Consider the following 19,642-nt stretch of genomic DNA (forward strand, 5'->3'; position numbering starts at 1 on the left):
GAGGCATGTCGGTGATGACATCCGCAGGGGTCGACAACTCAGGCGGCAGGAGTGGTTGAGCCGAAGTAGATTGGGAAGTCGAAGCCATGGAGGTCGAGGCCGTAGCGTCCCAAGGTTTCCTAGGCGCCGAGTGCGACTGGTGAAGGTCCCTTGGAACCGAATCCGCCGATTCGGAATGGCGAGGTTTCTTAGAAGCCGAATCCGAATGCCGAGGTTTCTTAGGCGCCGAATCCGAATGTCGAGGTTTCTTAGGCGCCGAATCCGATTCGGAATGACGCAGTTTTTCTGAAGATTTGTGGCCGGTCTCGGGGTGCTTCTGAGATCGTTTCCCGGACTTGTGCGGCTTTTGAGACTGAAGCGCGGCCGGGGAAGCCGAATCTCCCGCTCGAAGTGGGGGAGGCGGCGAGTCAGAAGTGGGCATAGCCCGTAAGGACCGTTCAAGGAGGAAGGCCTGCAGCCTTGCAGCGCGGTTTTTGCGTGCCTGCTTGCCGAAGTTTGCACAATGAGGGCAAGAATCGACTCGATGGCCTTCCCCAAGGCAGAAAAGGCAATGGCTATGGCCGTCTGTGGTGGGGATTTTGGCTCCACAGTGCCTACACTGTTTGAAGGTAACCTTCCCTTCCATACGCTCCGGACAGGGGCGGGGGGGGAAGGGTAAGAAAGAAAGGAAGGGAAAGCGCAGAAACGGTATATCTTTTTTTTTTTTTTTTTTTTTTAGGACGAAGAAAAATGGGGAAAGAGAGATACGATACCAGATGAAGACAAGGAACGAAGCCGAGAGAGACGAGGCGAGCTAGGGAGAGAGCGCAGCGAGGAAGGTGTTGTCCGGGCGGCGGAAAGGAAGAAACTGAGTGGAATAGGCGCTCCCCCCCCCGCTCCAGGCATGCGCGGTCGCTGCCTGCTCCCCAGGGCGGGAGGGGAGCGCGCCAAAAAGCGCTATAGGCGAGCTATTGGAACTCCGAGGTATGGATTCGTTGCCTGCGGCAAGACCCATGTGTGGGACTGCACAGAGACCACGAAGAAGATCTTCTATTTTCCCAGTTCATGTCCATCCCTTGCTACTACCTTCTGTAATTAAAAAATAAACACTTGTTAGCAAGAGAGAAAATTTAACCAATTTTCTCAAGTAAGTATGGAGATACTTTTTTCCTCTCCACGCACAGGAAAATTAGTGTTTTCAGAAGAATGCGTTGTTTACAATTACATATACTGAGCTGAATAACAATACTGTACTATTTCAATTTCATTTTTGTGAGGGTGATAATCTATGGAAATAACAGCAGATAAGATAGGAAGACATTTTAAACAAATATTTCACCATTGTAATGCTAATGAAATCTGTAAGTAACTAGTATCGTTAATGGCATTCAAATTGCATAAAAATAATATGACTAGATTCTCAAAACCTGACAGTTCCCAGCGTCAGGGAAGTTAGGCTTCAGTCAATTAGAGCCAGGGACTTTTCTGTGGCTGCACCTAGCTGGTGGAATGAGTTGCCGAAGGACGTTAGGGCCCTGCGAGAGCTCCCACAGTTCTGCAGGGCCTGTAAAATGGCACTCTTCCACCTTGCTTTTTCATAATGACAACTTACAGCAACGGACTAGGCCCATAAACCAGAACTTAACATCATTCTGGACTTCCTACCACGCTATGGCGATTTGGGGTTCCTTGGAACATCTAATATTGACTATCCAGTATATTACTACCATCGAAATTTAATTGCATCACAAATTATTGTACTAGCATCTATTGTTATATTGTTTTTAAACTGATATTTTAAAATTGTTTTTATGTCTTATGTCTTATTGATGTTTTAATCTTGTTTGGTCATTTTTTGACCCTAACCTGTGAGCCGCCCTGAGCCTGCCTTCGGTGGGGAGGGCGGGATATAAATAAAATAAATAAATAAATAAATTGCACTAGAAGAAAAAGAAGTTAACAGAAACTGAATAACAAACATTTGACATAAACTACAGTACTATACATACAATTCTTTTATATAATTCAGAAGGCAAAGACTGTAATTATACAGGAGTTTCAGAAGAGACCCTGACATAAATTTCATTAACTTTATTTATTTAAAACATTTCTATCTGGCCTTATCTTCTCAGGTTCAAGGCAAGTCAATTATTAGTTCTCAAAGACTCATCCAGAGAGGTTGGAAGAAAATGCATCAAACATCTATACAACCTTGTTCAGTATTCTTGAAGGCAAGATCCGTTCTGTTGGTCCCCCAAGAACATTTATTCTAACAAGAATATGGTTTCTTTCTAGTGATAGGCCATCAATTATAAACTCTCTGCAATTAAATAGAATTGAATTAGTTTTTAAAATAGCAGTCAGGTTAGAAGAACAGTATCCAAGGACATAGGTAAGTCATAGGGTAGTTAGCCAGTTGCAACATAGATATTTCTGACACAGTTATGAGTCCTGGAACCAGCACTAAATATGGAGCTGTATCCAAGCGCAGAATGCATAATCCTTTCTATGCTCCAGCTGTCTACAGTATAATACCATTTGATCTCATCATGATTTGCTTAGTGAAACAAATAGCACTGTGTTACCTGGGCAAATATATCAAACATATATCATCACTTCTTAGATGACAAGAGTGAGTACTAACTGAAATAAAACATCACCAGAAAGCTATCAAAGATATAAGTGTCCCTATCCCTGACAGGTTGAAATTTCTTTGGCGATCTAGTTTAAAACAACAGAGAACTCCTTTCATTCTCTCTCATGTAGCCAGGACACTTCATATTCTATGTGTTAAGTTATATAACATCTGTAGACAGAACAGACGAAGTGATGGAACACAACAGTGATGGAACACAATATTACAACATTTTACTTATTTTGTATTGCTATTACTTACGGGGAATTATCAGAAATTGTGATGACATTCTCTTTCTGCGCATCTAACAGTACTTCTGATATTTTATACTGAGATTCTAAAAGCAGAAGTATATCTAGATTACAGCATAGCACATTTAATAACCTGTAGGGCACAACAGATAAGAAATTACAGAATACTAATTAACAATCTGAAAAGTTTCATTTTGCAACAAATGAATGTTTTTTTAAATTGCTATATATCAAGAAAAAAGTGGGCGATTACTGTTTGCTTCTCAGCATGACCTTAAATAGATATAATTTTCAATAGACTTTTAATTCACTAATAGAAGCTGGACAAAAAAGAACATGAGTTGGTTTTTATGTAAGCTCAATTACATGGATTTACAAGGGGAAAATGAACACAAACAACTCTATATAACTGAAATTTATTTATGGCATGGTGACCCTTGCATGTGAATGTAATGATAATCACCAGGAACAATCATCACTTGGCAGCAAACTTCTGTTTTCCTGAAAACAGCTCTGAACACTACATTAGTGTCCTTTGAAGTTTCAATAGCTTTCAGAGATGTTAGGCAGTTGTTTTGGAAGTGGATATCAGAAGTCCTAATACATATAGAATACACAATTTGTCCATTGGATTCAGTAGCTCTATAGAAACTAGCCTTTTTTTCTGTCTTCATTATTATTTCAAGAATGGCACTAGTTTAATTTAAATAAATGTACTGCTACATACTCAACCAGAGAAGATACTGTGAGAACAGACATCGTCCACCAAAGTTTTTCAGTCAGGTTCCAGTCTTCTTTATCGTCAGAGATAGCATTAGTTACAATGGTGAATGATAGAAATACTTCCTTACAGAGAGGAAGAGCCACAATCATGGATACCCACTTGCAGTATTCTTCAAGGCTGGGTGCTGTCATATGTAGCCTTTAATATTTATATTTAATATCATTATGAAACCCTTGAACAAGATCATCCAACTTCTGGAATGACTTGTTGTGAAGATACTCATGCTTCTATAATAGAGTACAAACCACATGGCCACACAGCAGTTAACAAGAACAGAGCTCCAACAACAAACAGGAGCTGAACTCTGTGTAGAGCACTGTGTATATTGTTAACCTGTGTAATTTAAAGACCAAAGTTAGTTAACCCTATCAGAATATGGTTGATTGGCATGTACATTTTGTAAGTGTTCATTCCTCACCTCCATGTTAAATGTTATAATTGTATCAGTTACTATTGCACCAAATAAACTTCTCTCTCTCTCTTTTTCTCTCTAAAAAAACCCTTCCTCTCTCTCTTTTAAGTTTACCTCAGCTCTCAGTTATTGGCTAAAGGCTTTGGTGAGTGTTACATCTAAACCAAATTCTACCCCAGAACAATATACTTGTTGATATCCCCAGTGAAATGGAGAAGTGTAAAGTCTGTGGTAGGGTTTGAAGAGGTGAAGTTATAAAAGGACTGTCACACTAGGAACATAATGCCACTCAACTTACATTACTTTATCTAAAGCCTCCAGATGCTGCCAACTCTTATCCTGAACTGACACCTGTATGCAGTGATAAGCCTGTAATAGATCTTCAGCCTCTCAGACAGAAAAGAAATGAAGTAAAATTAAAATAAAATAAAATCAGCTGAATGAAGGCAAACCAACTGAAACTGAATTAAGACAAGATAGAGGTGATCTTAGTTAGGAAATCATGTGTTTGTAGGCAGTAGAAAAGAGTAAGAGTCTGGTAGTACTTTAAAGACTAACACAATTGAAATTCAAAATCAAAAAAACTAAGATCATGACATCCGGCCCCATCACACCTTGGCAAATAGAAGGGGAAGACATGGAAGTAGTGACTGACTTCACATTCCTGGGATCCAAGATCACTGCAGATGGTGACTGTAGCCATGAAATTAAAAGACGTTTGCTCCTTGGGAGGACAGCTATGGCGAACCTAGGCAGCATAATGAAAAGTAGAGACATCACCCTGCCAACGAAAGTCCATATAGTCAAAGCTATGGTATTCCCAGTAGTAATGTATGGCTGTGAGAGTCAGTCCATAAGGAAGTACGAGTGCAGAAGAATAGATGCTTTCGAATTTTGGTGCTGGAGAAGACACTTGAGAGTCCCTCGGACTGTAAGAAGTTCCAATCAGTTAGTCCTAAGGGAAATCAACACTGACCGTTCCCTGGAAGGTCAGATGCTGAAGCTGAAGCTCAAATACTTTGGCCACCAAATGAGAAGGGAGCACTCACTGGAGAAGACCCTGGTGCTCGGAAATATAGAAGGCAAAAGAAGAAGGTGATGGCGGAAGATGAGATGGCTGGACAGCGTTACTGATGTAACTAACTTGAATCAGAGCGGATTTTGGAGGAAGACAGGAAGACCTGGCATGACTCGTTCCATGGGGTCACAAAGAGTGGAACTTGACTGTGCAACTGAACAAAAAACAAATGAGCTTTTTTGAATTAAATAAACAAAACGAATTTTAAATGGGATTTAAATCTGCATTTAGGTAGGATGGGGGTAGTGTCAGCCCTAGGGTGAATGGCACCCCAGGCAGGCTCCCTGCCCACTGCCACCCTCCCAACGATCAGAGGAGCATGCCAAGACGAGGCTGGGCCCTATGGGCTTCGAGGTGGCCAGGATCTGTTTTTTGAAGAGAGCGCTGGAGGAGGCTTCTCCCCCCTCCTTTCCGGAACTGGAAGTGAGGGGGGAGCAAAGCCTCTTCCAGCTCTCTCTTCAAAGAATGCTCAGATGCCAGCCGCCTCGGAGGCAGTAGGGCCAAGCCTTGTCACGTCGCACTCCTCTGATCATGCAGGGGGGCAGGCGGAGTGAAGAAGGGAAGGGAGGGGGCGGGTGGCAACGGCGGTGGAATAGGAAAATGTAGGCATTTGTCTTGGGAACCGGGGAGGGGGGGAGCCCAATTAAGTTTCAACCCTCCCAGCGCACTAGGCAACCACCTAGTTTCCCTGGATGGGGGAGAATTGTCTTGGCAGTGGTATGTGCAAAAAGGATCTAGGGGCCTTAGTGGACCATACATTGAACATGAGTCAGCAGTGTAATGCAGAAGCTAAAAAGGCAAATGTGATTTTGGGCTGTATCGACATAAGTATAGCGTCCAGATTAGGGGAAGGGATGGTGTCGCTTTACATTGTTCTGGTTAGACCTCATCTAGAATATTGAGTTCAGTTTTCAAAACCACAATTTAAGAAGGATACAGCAAAACTGGAACAGGTCCAGAGGAGGGCAGTGAAGATGGTGAGAGGTCTGAAGACTATGTCCTATGAGGAAAGGTTGGGTGTGTTTAGCCTGAAGAGGAGACAACTGAGAAGTGATATAACTATTTTCAGGTACTTGAAGGCTGCAATATAGATGATGGTGCAGAATTGTTTTCTGTTGCCCCAGGTCATACCAGAACCAGCGGGTTGCAATTAAGATTAGACATTAGGAAGAACTTTCTGACAGAGTGGAACAGGCTCAAGAGGTGGTGGGCTCTCTCTTTGGCGGTTTTAAAACAGAGGCTAGATGGCCATCTGGCAACAATTCTGTGAATTTAGGCAGATCATGGGAAGGACGGTAGGAAGGGTTGCATTAGTGCTCAGTTCTTGTGGCCCTTTCTTACACTCCCAGGGCAATCCTGTTCACCACTTTGGGGTCAGGTAGCAATTTTTCTCTAGGCCTGTTTTGCCAGGGATCCTGGAGGGTTTTTTTTTTGGGGGGGGGGGTTGCCATCTTCTGGGTCTGGAGCAGGTGTCACTGGACATATGTAGGGGAAGGTATTTGTCAGCTTCCTGTATTGTGCAAGGGTTTGGATGAGATGACCCTGGAGGTCCCTTCCAACTCTATGATTTTATGAGTCACTGCTCATAAGTAGCAGTATCTGAAGAAATGAGCAATGACTCTACCCTACTACAAGTTTTGTTAGTCTTTATGGTGCTATAGGACTTTTACTCTTTTCTGCTGCTACAGATAGGCTACCCATATTGCTGTGTTCTTATGGAGTTGGATTGTTTCTTGAAAACTACTGTTGAACACTACACTGTTTTTTGAATGGCAAACTGATTCAATGGACAAAAGTATCTGCTATTAATTGCATTCTATTAAAACAAATTTTTCCACCCTTTTTGACATTGCTGACCTGGCCTCACCAATCTAGGCTAGACTATACTGGATATCCTTGAGGGTAATTCAGAAATTGCAGTTTGTGCAGAATGCTGCAGTTCAGCTGGGGTAGACAGATATGCCCCTATTACCCTTACTTTTAATTAATTATATTAGCTGCCAATTATTTGTGGGCACATTTCAAGATACTGCTTTTAACCTTTAAACCCCTTTATCAACTGGGGCCCTCATTACGGAAGACTCCTTCTGTATAGACCTATCCACCAACTTTACTTAGCCCAATTTGGGATGGAAGCACCCTGCTATTAGAAGGTGCAATTATTCTGTAGATTTGTGGCATTCTCAGTTATTGCCCTTAGTCTATGGCACAGTTTGCCTGATGACGTGCACATGACACCCTTTCTAGCTCACTTCTGCAAACTGCGTAAAGTGATATTGCTTGAAGCAGTCTTTTCTTGGCTGAGTTCCAAATGAGATTCAGTGATTATTGTACAGGTTCGTTTCTGACAGCAAGAATAAATTTGTTATTATTAACTGTAATACTCTAAACTTGGTTTTACTGTTATTCTATATGCTTTTTTTGTAAGCAGCTTTGGATGTTCAAAATAGAGAGCTAATTTTTAAATAAATAAGATTTTTTATCAGATTTCCAAATGCTTTTAAAAGTATAGCGCAGCTACAGTACTCACTCCCACCATATCAGCACTGAAAGCACAGCTTGGAACGACTTCTCTTCCTTCCCCTCACAGTCAAGAACCAATTCCCAGTATGTTGTCAACATCAGAATAATAATAATAATAATAATTTTTAATTTATATCTCGCCCTCCCCGCCGAGGCAGGCTCGGGGAGGGGGGGTGGAACCAGGAAGGCTTTCTGTTGAAACAAACATATTTCTGTTTTGCTCCCCCCCGCCCCCCAAGGCTAAAAACAGACAAAGGTCATTTCAGTCAGCAAAACCACATGCCAGAAATGGTTAAACTCCTGTTGCTCCTTCTGTGTTGCCGCCCAGATCTGAATAGGAGAATCCTACAGATACAATTTCCATTTTTTAAAAAAAAGTGGAAAGATCTGATCACAAATCCTCTGGTTTGCTGTCCAATTTGTCCCTAAAACTCTCACTGAACTTCTGACTGAACAGAAGTAACATTTTTTTAGTGTAACTTGCATCTGTATAAGCCTAAGAAAAAATAACATGCTAATTATTTAGGTGGCAGAAGTGGTAGATACAAATAGCATAAAGCTGATCTATTAGAAAGGGAAAGAAAGAGAAAAACCACACACAAGTTACCCAACTCTTTTGTCTATACATTTGAACCAGTCCCCAATATAACTCTTTCTTAAACACAAGAAGTTTAAACTGAATATTTTATTTTCATCTGCAGTACAAACAATACCAGTTAATGACTAGAATCAGTAACTGTTTCTTTTACTGAACTGATATTCAGTATTTAATATTATGCAATAGTATTCACAACCTACCATTTTCCTGTTCCTTCTGAGAACGAAAGAAAGCCCAGCTCCCCCCCCCCCAAGTCAATAACTGACTAGATGCAATGTTGTTATCAAGAATTTAAGGGGACACATTTTTTAAAAATGCTGTTCATGGTTAGCCATAACCCACTGGGTCTTTGTGGATGCCCATGCTGGGCTGCATCGGTTTTAACTATTCGTCAAAATGTCTTATAATGGATCAAAAGTTCTTGAAATAACAGAACAATCAGAACAGTAGAACGATCTCACCATTACGGAAGAAAACCGGACAATAATCTGAAACATTTACTACAAACAGAAGGAGATAAGTTGTTTTAAACAATTTTATTGATAACATATGGTAATAATTTCCATTAATAACTTCTTTTCATCTATCCCATATGCTTCTTTCTAATCACCCCTCCCCCCATTACTTGACCCCCCGCCAGTGTTATTTACTCAAAATACTAACATTAAAAGGTACCCTTAATTCCTAAGAACTAAAATTAATATTCTTCTTTCTTCTAAAGTTTAATCATTATCAAAAATTGTCCAATGTCCTTTTACTTTCCACTCGTCTTCTACATAACTTCTAAATTTCCACTCCCTTTTAAAATCTTCTAAATCATAGTCTCTTAACGTTCTTGTTAAGTTGTCCATCTCACTCCATGTCATAACTTTTACAATCCAATCTTATTTTTCTGGTATTTTTTCTTGCTTCCATAACTGCGCATATAGTGTCCTAGCAGCTGAAAGCAAGTACCAAATTATAGTTCTATCTTCTTTTGGAAATTTTTTCATTTGTAATCCCAAAAGAAAAGTCTCTGCAGCTACGAATGTAAGAAGACATTGGACAATTTTTTAGTAATAATGGGGGGGGGGGGGAAACGAAGAAGCAAGAAGGGGGGGGAAATATTTATATAACGAATTTTGATTAGTCAGATGTATCTTTAGTATTGAATTAGAATCTATAACCTCGGGGAAGTCTATATTGGAGGGAGGGGGGATTGAAAAGTCATATGGGTTAGTATTGAAGCAACGAAGGGAAATTAAGTTCTGTAACCATATGCTATCAATAAATTGGTTAAAACAAGAAAAGTCTCTGCAGCTTTCTTGAATTCATATCCCAAGATCCTAGAAATTTCTTGTTGGATCATCTGCCAATACTTTTTCGCTCTTTCACAAGTCCACCACATATGTTAGAAAGAACCTTCATGTTTTTACATTTCCAACATCTGTCTGGCATCTTGTTATTCATCTTTGCCAATTTTTTAGGAGTCATATACCATCTATACATCATTTTAAAACAGTTCTCTTTAATACTCTGACATGTTGAAAGTTTCAGAGTTCTTCCATAAATATTCCCATGTATCCATCTGTATTTCTTTATTTACATTTATTGCCCATTTAATAATTTGAGATTTCACTACTTCATCTTCTGTAGACCATTTTAAAAGTAACTTATAAGTTTTTAAATTAATTTTTCATTATCTCCAAGCAGAACTTTTTCCATTTCTGTTTGCTCTCATCTTATTCCTTCAGTTTTAATATCGTTTTCCACCAAACTCTTTATTTGTTGCATTTGAAACCAATCGTATTTGTTATTCAACTCCACAGTAGTTTTCAATTCTATTTTACCACTTTGTATTTTTAATAGTTGATTGTATGACAGCCATTTTTCCTCACTTGTCTCAGCAGTTATTGTTATCACTTCTGCTGGCACTATCCATAATGGTTTTCTTTCATCACCATATTTCTTATACTTCACCCAGGTATTCAACAAATTATTTCTTATATAATGGTGAGAGAAAAAACTATCCATCTTTTTCTTCCCATAATACATATAAGCGTGCCAGCCGAATTTATTTCCATGACCTTCCAACACTAAAAGTTTTTCATTTAACAACGTCACCCAATCTTTTATCCACACTAAACAAACTGCTTCATGCTATAATCTTAAATCTGTTAATTGGAATCCTCCTCTTTCTTTAGCATCTATTAAAACTTTCATTTTAATCCTTGGTTTCTTCCCAGCCCATACAAATTCCGAAATCTTCCTTTGCCGTTTGTTAAATTGTTTACTGTCTTTCACAATCGGAATAGTTTGAAACAAATACATTATTCTCGGCAAAATATTCATCTTAATTACATCTATTCTTCCAAGCAATGACAAGTTAAGCTTATTCCATTTTATCATATCTTCATCCATTTTATGCCATAGCTTTTCATAGTTATTTTTGAACAGGTCAATATTCTTCATTGTTATTTCCACACCCAAATATTTTACTTTAGAGGTAACTTCACATCCTGTTAGTCTCTGCAATCCTTTTGTTTATTTACTTGCATATTTTTACATTAAAATTTTGATTTTTCTTTATTAACATAGAATCCCGCCAATTCTCCATATTCTTGTATTTTAGCTAATAACAAAGGTGTTACTTGTGTAGGATTTTCATTTATAAACATTATATCATCTGCAAATGCTCTATATTTGTAAATAAATCCTTTAACTCTCAACCCTTCTATTTCTTTATCATCTTGTATTTGCAACAATAAAATTTCAAAAGTCATAAACAACAAAGGTGAAAACGGACAACCTTATCTTGTACTTTTGCTGATTATTATTTCATCCGTAAGATCTGCATTTCTACATAACCTTGCATGTTGTTCAGTATATATTCCCTTTATCGTTCTTATAAAGTTTTCCAACTTTATTTTCTCCATTACTACAAACATAAAGTCCCAGTTCAAATTGTCAAAAGCTTTCTCTGCATCCGCAAAGAATAATGCTACTTCCTTCTCTGGATGTCTTTCATAATATTCGACAATATTTACAACAGTTCTAATATTGTCTCTTATTTGCTTTTTAGGGAGAAATCCCACTTGGTCTTCCTTTATGAAATTTATCAAATATTGTTTAAGTCGTTCTGCCAAAATTCTTGTATATATCTTATAGTCATTATTTAGTAATGAAACTAGTCTATAGTTCTTTACATTCGTGACATCTCTATCTTCCTTAGGAATCAAAGAAATTACAGCTTCCTTCCATGTATTTGGTATTTTCCCTTTTATTCTCATCATATTCATCAATTTTTGAAGTTTCGGTACTAATTCTTCTTTAAAAATCACACCCATTTTCTTCTGTTCAGCCAATGAAAAAAATTCCAGTCCCAATTGTTTATTCCATAAAAATGTATAATCCTTTTGTTTAATATGAACTTCTTGTAAGCAAATTATATTACAGTTTTGTTTTTTAATCCAATGAAATATTGCCTTTCTTTTTTGTGGTGAATTTAGTCCATTTACATTCCAAGATAATAATTTATAATCCATCATGGTGCAAATTCTTTATTCTCTTCATAAAATTTACGCAGCTCCTGTGTATTTGTAGTTGTAATCCTTCTTCCTTGTAGCTCAAAGCTCAAACCTTCAGGTATTATCCATCTATACCTCATTCCATTGTCACGTAGTTTTTCTGTTAATTTCTTATATGTTCTCCTGTCATTTATCACTTGTCTTGGCAATTCTTTCATTATTCTTACTCTGCTTCCTCCCACTGTCAGTGTCTTTTCAAAATTTTTATTCAAGATTTTCCCCACCATTTCTTTTGTCATATATCTTATAACCACATCTCTTGGTAAGTTATTTTTCTTGGCATATGATGAATTCAATCTATACATATAATCATACATATTTCTAGTCCCTTCAGGATCTTCCTCCAAGAAATCAGCAATTATTTTTATTACATGTTCTTTTAAGTCTGTCCCTTCTTCTTCAGGTACTCCTCTCAGACGTATTTGTGTCTCCATCAATTTACAGTCATGGATTGTTATTTTTTCTTGCATTTTTAATAAGGTGGAATCCTGGAGTTTAATTTCCCTTCTACCTCCTGCACTTTTTTTGACACCACCACTGTTTCACTTCTAAGCTCTTACATTTCTTTTTTAAAGTCCTCAATATCTTTTTTACGTTCTTTTTTGCAAGCATTTATCATCTTTTCCACCCCTTTCATCATCTTAGCTTCCATTGCTTCCAACTGATCTTGCATCTTCTCCAATGAGGCAGCCCTTGCACGGGTTACCTTTGACTCTGACATTAAAAAAACAGCGAAAAATTTGATATCACCAAATTAAATTTCAACTATCAGGTTTGATAGATTAGAACTTGCTCTTTTGAATGAGCCTAATTTCGCCGTCCTCCGACCTTCCCAGGCTCAGATATTAATTTTTTTTAAAAATTACCCTCCCAGTAATGGCCGCCAATGTTTTTCTATGGTAATACAATCCTAGAGTAGGTCCACTTCTTCAATAATTACTTCCTGCTTTGCTTGCCCCAAGTCACGTTCTCACTGGTAACAAAATCCCAAGATACTTGACATATTTCCTGTGTTGACTGTAGAAACTGCAGATCTTTGACGCTGGTGCTTTCACTCAACGACCGCAGGTTGGCAAAACAATAAATTCCTTTCCAATTTTTAAGTCTGTCCTTACTTTAACAAAGTCCAAAATTTACCCCTTCTCCTCCTCTTCTTCCAAGCTTTCAAACTTTCTCTTTCCCACCTTCTAATATTATTTTGTTTGCTTTGAAATAGTCCCGGAATGGTAGATAACAATCAGTACCTTTTTCTAAGGTTATCCAAATCAACACTGGTCTCGTACAGCATCAGATGTTTAGCAGTCTCGAAGAATATTAGGATCTTGTCAAGCTTATGTCAAATAAATGACTCTGTAAGCTTCTGCAGATGATGAATATGCAATTCTTCTCCAGGGATCCCTCAAAGGAGCACCCTCCCTGGGACTCCCTTTTAGTCAAGGTAAATTACCTCAAAGTTTCCTGTGCACATCTTGGATTAATCTCTCACTGAGAAAAGTAGGCAGAAGGCAAAAATTTTCCCTTTACTACCCCGAACAGAAGCTCCAGTCTGCCCCCCTTAGAGAGGCAGGTCAGCTCAGCATTCTCCAAATCCCGGAAGTCCAGAAGGACATAAGTTTTTGAGAAACTTTGAACATGAGCATTTGAAAGCTCTTCTCCAATTTACAAAGAAGCATAAAGAAAATAAGCCTCTGCTACTTCCCATGCAAGAAAATGGCTATTTTCACATCATATCATTCTGCTCATATGTTAAATACATGATGGTATCTATGGTATTTTAGCCAATTACTTTGGGTAGGTGGGTGGATCAGCATTTAACATAATACGGATTCTATTTTACTTTTCAGGTGGTCTGTAATAAGCAAATCTACTGAAATCAAGACTGTAATAACTATTGTATCTTCTTCATTAATATTTATGATTTATTCATAACATTATTCTCTGCAACTGAGACAACAAGAGCTCATTTGTCATATTTAAAGGAATATAGAAAAAATAATAATATAAATAGAAATTTAATATGTTCATGAAGATTTATGGAACAAAAGAGATCCTCATATTTTTATTACTTATGATCATATCATTCTTAAACCATTTTAGTCTGTAATGCTTACAATGTATTACTTATGAATAATCATTTTGGAAAAACAGCATTAAGGTACATTCAGAAATCAATAATATCAAAATATTTTTTTATACAGAAGCCTCCAGTACTAAACATTTTAAATTATCAAACCAACCAACATTTCCCATCAAACTAACCTTTGCAAAAATGGCATAGAAATGAACACATTACGGAAGCATATCACCTGTGTAATATAAGGGATGACTTTTTAAAGCACATTCTGGCACTAGACGTCTTACTTTGTCCATATCTACTGATCTATATTGGCCACTGGCCACTACCTGCTGTGATCAGACTACGTGAATGCAAGTGCAAAAGGAAGCAGCCTGATTGAGAATCAGGCGTTCCTTTGCTAAAACAACCTAATCAAGACTTTTTTAATAAGACTGTTTGGGGTCCCAAACACTCCAGCCATGATTAACAACCAATATTTCCAGAACAATAACTAGGCACTCCAGACAACACCAGCTTGCCCAGTAACCTCATCAAATATCTGATCCAGTGAAACGTCGTCATTCCTCATTAAGCAGCTCCCAGGCTGCAGATTACCACACTGAGTCGGATTACCACATTAGAGCCACAGCACATTCTTCAGTCATCTGAAGAGATGTGAATGCCCATGGGAAAAAAACCCAGAAAAATGTGGATGGAAAGGGTTCCCCCCCCCCTTCCTAAGGCCTTTTCCTGAATTCTATCAAGAGGAAAATTGGAAATTTAAGAGAACACTGAAAAAACCTCCTATGAAATATTTCCAGTTTTAGAATGAGTTAAACGCTTTTAAAGACAAGATGAGCATACTGTAGACAGAGACAGGTCTCAAATCCAAGATACATTTTTGCGCCTGGAAGGATAATTAATCTTCATGAGGGAGAATGCAGGGTTTACACTGGTTCTCTCCTGTTGCAGGTCCATCTGTTGTCTTTTTGACCTGGCTCTTCCCTTGTGGTTGACCTTTTTATGCCTCTCTCAAACCACTGTGACACATAAATCCACAGAATGTATAACAAGTAGATTATTGCCCTACTTTGCTGTAGGAGGAAAAAAGATCAGAAGAACTGGGGAAGAAACTTCACCAAAGCCCAAGAGAAAACCTCAGAAAGGGTTACCACACTGAGAACTGTGAGAATTGAGCACTTTCTAACCAGATAGTAAACATGAAAGTACATATGCTAAGGTAGCACAGAGTGTATCAGCTTGAAGTTTTCTCTCAAGTGTTGGATATACAGGCCGTTTTGCTTGTCAAAAATTAGGCATTTTAACTTGTAAATTCCATAAATGCCATCTATAATAATTTCATGTTCTAAGTAAATTACAAGTGATGCATTTTATGTTGTTAAAGAAGTAAAATTAGTTTAGGTTGGTTACAACAATAAGTACTGAATATATTTCAATTTCCTCCCAAATTATAGGGTGGGGAGTTGGTTTCAGGGGAAAAAAAGTCTGTGTTTTCCTGTGACTCAAAATTTCCAGAAATATTACATCTTTAGTCACCTGAGTCATTCTACAAGAGGTTTCAGCTAATGGCATTAACTTGAAGATACTATGACAGTCCTGACACCTCTCAAGCCCAATCATTTCCACTAAACAGGAAGAAAGGTATATAAGTAACTCTCTGAAACCTACTACTTTGATTTGACTTACATTCTCAGATCTTGCTCCCTCACTGCCATGCAGCAAGACTCCCTTCCTTTGGACAGAGAATGACCACCTCTCCCCCTTTTCACTTTCCCTCTTTCACCTCTTCATCCACACTCTTCCTCCCCCTCTGCTTCTTAGCTCCAATCTACCCAATTCCCTTCTCTTAGTCAGCTGGCTATTCCTCACTGGACCTCATATCCCCCAACAGGATTCATAACTTTCATCTGATGTGCTGATGAACAACAGTAGGTATTAGAAAAGACAGATGAATATCATACCTTTAATGACTCTTACCTCAGTCCAAACATATGTGACTGCTCATAATTGAATAATGAATGGATTTTAGCATTTGTATCCACAATTACAAGTCTGTCAATGATATCCTGGAAAAAATAAGTAAATATTCACCATTTTACTGTATTTCATTAATTTGTTACCAGCAATCTGAATATTTACTTTATATACCAATTTTCCATGGCCATATTCAAAGCAGTTTTCTACTAATTTTAGTAAAAATGAGAGCAACCAAAATAAAACATCTTTATTTTATAGTAAGTCATAGATTATCAGTTAAAATCAGGTTAAGATCCACCAATTGAAGCTATAAAACACAGCATCAGAATTGAACCCCATGTCAGAACACAAATAGAAGTCTTAAAAGCCAACATCAAAACTGTGGCAGTAATATACAATATTGGAGAAATATATGACATCATTACTCAGCACTTCTTCTTAAGGTGGTATTTTTAAAAAAATTATACATGGCCAGAGAAAGCTTATTAAAGATAGGGAAGTAGTTATTAAATTTCCTTGTAAATAACTTTTAAATTGACAAGAAATAATACAGCAAATGGTTCCTGAGTTTCAAAAAAGCCGTTTTTAAAAAATTTAAAAGTCAGCTACTCTAAACCAAAACAATTTGTTTCACATATACAAAAATCATAAAAATAAATCATCAGGTATTTTTGTGTATTTAATACCCAGTACATTTGTTTTTAGATCTGAGTTTACATTAGGGAGAAACAACACAATGAATCAACTCTCAATAAAGGCATTCTCTCCTTAATTGGAAGTCTGTCTATTTCCTGAAACAAGAGGATTTATGCTGTTTCAGTAATGTGGGAGCACTAGAGATCTGCAAAAAATGGAAGTATGCCAATGTATTAAAACTCTTTAAAGCTGTATTTACACACAAATACTTCAGTTTCACAAAATGGCTCAGTCAGCTCTGTCTGTAAATGTGGTAGTTCTGCTAAGCTACAGGCTGGATAGCAGCCTAATGAAAGACAGTGTATGTGGGGGGATAAATGGACAGAATCAGATCAAGAACTGGAGTTTATCACCACCAAATGTTCACATTTTTCAGCTTCCTTTTTAGAAGTAAATGTATTTGAAATGACAGAAGATTCACTCCTTGCAAGAACCATGCTAAACATATGAAAGTCGCAAGGCTTTGTGCAGTTCACTAAGCTTAAATGGCACCAGAGTCTCCTTAAAAACTTAGAAGTCATGGGATAAGTGGTCTGGTTCTCCTACAGATTAAAAATCAGTAAAACAACAGAGTAGGAATCAATGGACAGTTCTCACAATGGAGGGAAGTAAGCAGTAGGGTCCCACAAGGATTGATATTGGGGCCAGTACTATTTAATTTATTCAAAAATGAACTGGAACTAGGAGTGAGTAGTACAGTGAACAAGTTTACAGATGACCAAGGATAGCTGTGCAGAGGTCCAAGAGGATCACCACAAACTGGGTGAGTGGATTGAACTACTGAAAGAATAAGCCAGGGTTTCATGGCATAATGATTTCAGTAGTCCCTCAGGTTCTTTTAAAAATAATAGTTACAAAAAATCTGTTAGATCACAGGGTCCATCTAAAGAATGCAAACAGAACTTTTGCTGGACAGAAGAATTTACTCTGTATTTCAAATGCAAGAAATACAAACCATCTTCACAAAAGAAAGAACAGATGTGCAATGGTTATGTTATTTCCAGAAATGGACTAACCCAAAAGCATGGGTAATTACTTTATCTTGAATCTCACATGGAGGCCTATAGTTTAAAAACATACAGAGAACAATGACAGTAAAATAAAAATGGCTATCTAGTTTGGCATTAGTTATAATAAAAATGATTTACTATGTTATATGTACAATATGTATAATGTAAATATACACATGCTGAAGTTTATCATAATTTCTATCCCTTACACCTAAAATAAGAGATTGGCAAGAATACATGAGAAAGCAGTATACACAAATTATTTAAATATTGCATTTTTCTTCTATGATTGCAGAAAAAGGTCACACCAAATACAATGTACATATACTGCCCTCATGCTGCATGCAATAAAAATGCTGAAAATGTATTCAAAATATATCGTTGACTAAGAAGAAAAAAATCCAACTAACTTGTAGCGAAATTGTCATTGTAAGGAATATAAGAATGAGAAAAAAATGATACTTACTATAATACCTGTGGGAACTTCACGAAGAGAATATTCTCGCTTGTTAGGAATCGGTTGCTGGCCAATCAGTTCACAAGCAGCAGGGAAGGATAATAAGTTGATCAGAGCTAGAAAAAACTAAGGCAAGAAGCAGGATGATGCAGTAACCAAAATGTTTACTGGCATTTAGTTGAAAAGGCAAAGTTATAATAAGAAGTTTTATCATTTCTTTGGTCTTCAGGAATGCGTCATATGCTACACACCAGGTTAGTGGACCAACATGAGACAGTGAGGTCAGTTTCTTTCTTGAGTTATATAAAACAGAAAGAAACAAGCCTCCGGCAGACCAAGGCTGCCTAAAAATCATTTGTAGCATGCCTACAACAAAAAGGATATCTAGCACCAACATCTGAGATAAAAACAGATTACAAGCTTATTGTTTTGGATGCCTACAACCTCTTTCAACTTGTTAAGGTTGACTAAAACCTAGCAAGCTTGGCAATCAGAAGGCAGAGTTTTGAAGCTGACTCATCAAGCAAGGCAGGAGCCAGTCTGACTGATGGAAGGTAAATTAGAAAGGAGAATGACATCAAGCTACTGCCTGTAGCACCTGTTACGTTGAATGCTCCCCTTCCTTTAAATCTGCAAGACCAAGGATTAAGACAAAGAATTGCCCCATTATCCAAGTAGGGCCTTTTTAAGTCATGACATGATCCCCATGACATCTGATAGACCTTGACCTTCTTTATTAACACTGCAGCCAAAGCCAGCTACACATCTAGCCATATCAATGCTCCTCTTGCCTTCTAACATTCCCACTTTGAAACAGTGTGGTTTCTCCTTTAGCCAAGCAATGCCATTCACAGCATAATCACAGAATAATCTAAGATCTATGCGTACCCTTCTTTCATCCTGAAGAAAGTACTTTGTTAAAAAAAAAAAACTATGCCTGATGTATAACCTAATCCAGGGGTGTCAAACATGAGGCCCGGGGGCTGAATCAAGCCCTTGGAGGGCTCCTATCAGGCCCCCAAGTAACTGGCCCTTGTCTGCTTCCTTCTCCCCCGTCTTTCTTCCTTCTGTATCTCATAAAAAACCAACCAATAGGTTATAGTGACCAATTAACTTAGACCAATTAACTTAGAAGTCATGGGCTAAGTGGTCTGGTTCTAATAACAATAACAGTGAAACAATATACAGCAAATATCAAAATTCTTGTAAGAAGGAGTCCCGATGTACAGGAAGTTGACTTGACCAATCCTGCTTTGATTATTCTTCTAGCATAGGGTACTCCATAATCCAATTTTTGAGCATAGTGACTGGTTAGAATCTGGTTAGAGACTTTTCAGTCCCTTTGGGATTGGTGAATATTTCTCTGCAGTTTTCAGGAATGCGAGTAAGAGCTTAATGTAACTGACACTGAACTTTCATGTCTGCACCAAGTGCATTATGGAGCACCCTATGCTAGAAGAATAATTGGTTGTTTTTTACATTATTCAGTTGTGTCCTCTCTCCAGTTCTTCCTTCTGTATCTCAGCTTGCTTTACAAGGCTTGCTCAGTCGCACAGGAGCTACAGAGCAAAACCTCGATTTTCTCCATTGGTTGAGGCT

At 37.9% G+C, this 19,642-nt stretch overlaps 1 protein-coding gene across 1 annotated transcript in view; it reads right to left on the reverse strand.

Moving 5' to 3' along the window:
- The window catches only part of TBC1D32 (TBC1 domain family member 32), a 137,905-nt gene that overhangs the window by 72,040 nt on the left and 46,223 nt on the right, over positions 1–19,642 (reverse strand). Inside the window, exons 21-24 of the mRNA XM_060238711.1 lie at positions 18,053–18,169; positions 15,881–15,969; positions 2,876–2,998; positions 2,191–2,299 (exon numbers count right to left, since the gene is read on the reverse strand). Of these exons, the coding sequence (XP_060094694.1) occupies positions 2,191–2,299; positions 2,876–2,998; positions 15,881–15,969; positions 18,053–18,169 (438 nt within the window). The remainder of the gene's footprint in view (positions 1–2,190; positions 2,300–2,875; positions 2,999–15,880; positions 15,970–18,052; positions 18,170–19,642) is intronic.

Source organism: Heteronotia binoei, chromosome 1 (assembly GCF_032191835.1).
Source record: "Heteronotia binoei isolate CCM8104 ecotype False Entrance Well chromosome 1, APGP_CSIRO_Hbin_v1, whole genome shotgun sequence".
Lineage (NCBI taxonomy): Eukaryota > Metazoa > Chordata > Lepidosauria > Squamata > Gekkonidae > Heteronotia > Heteronotia binoei.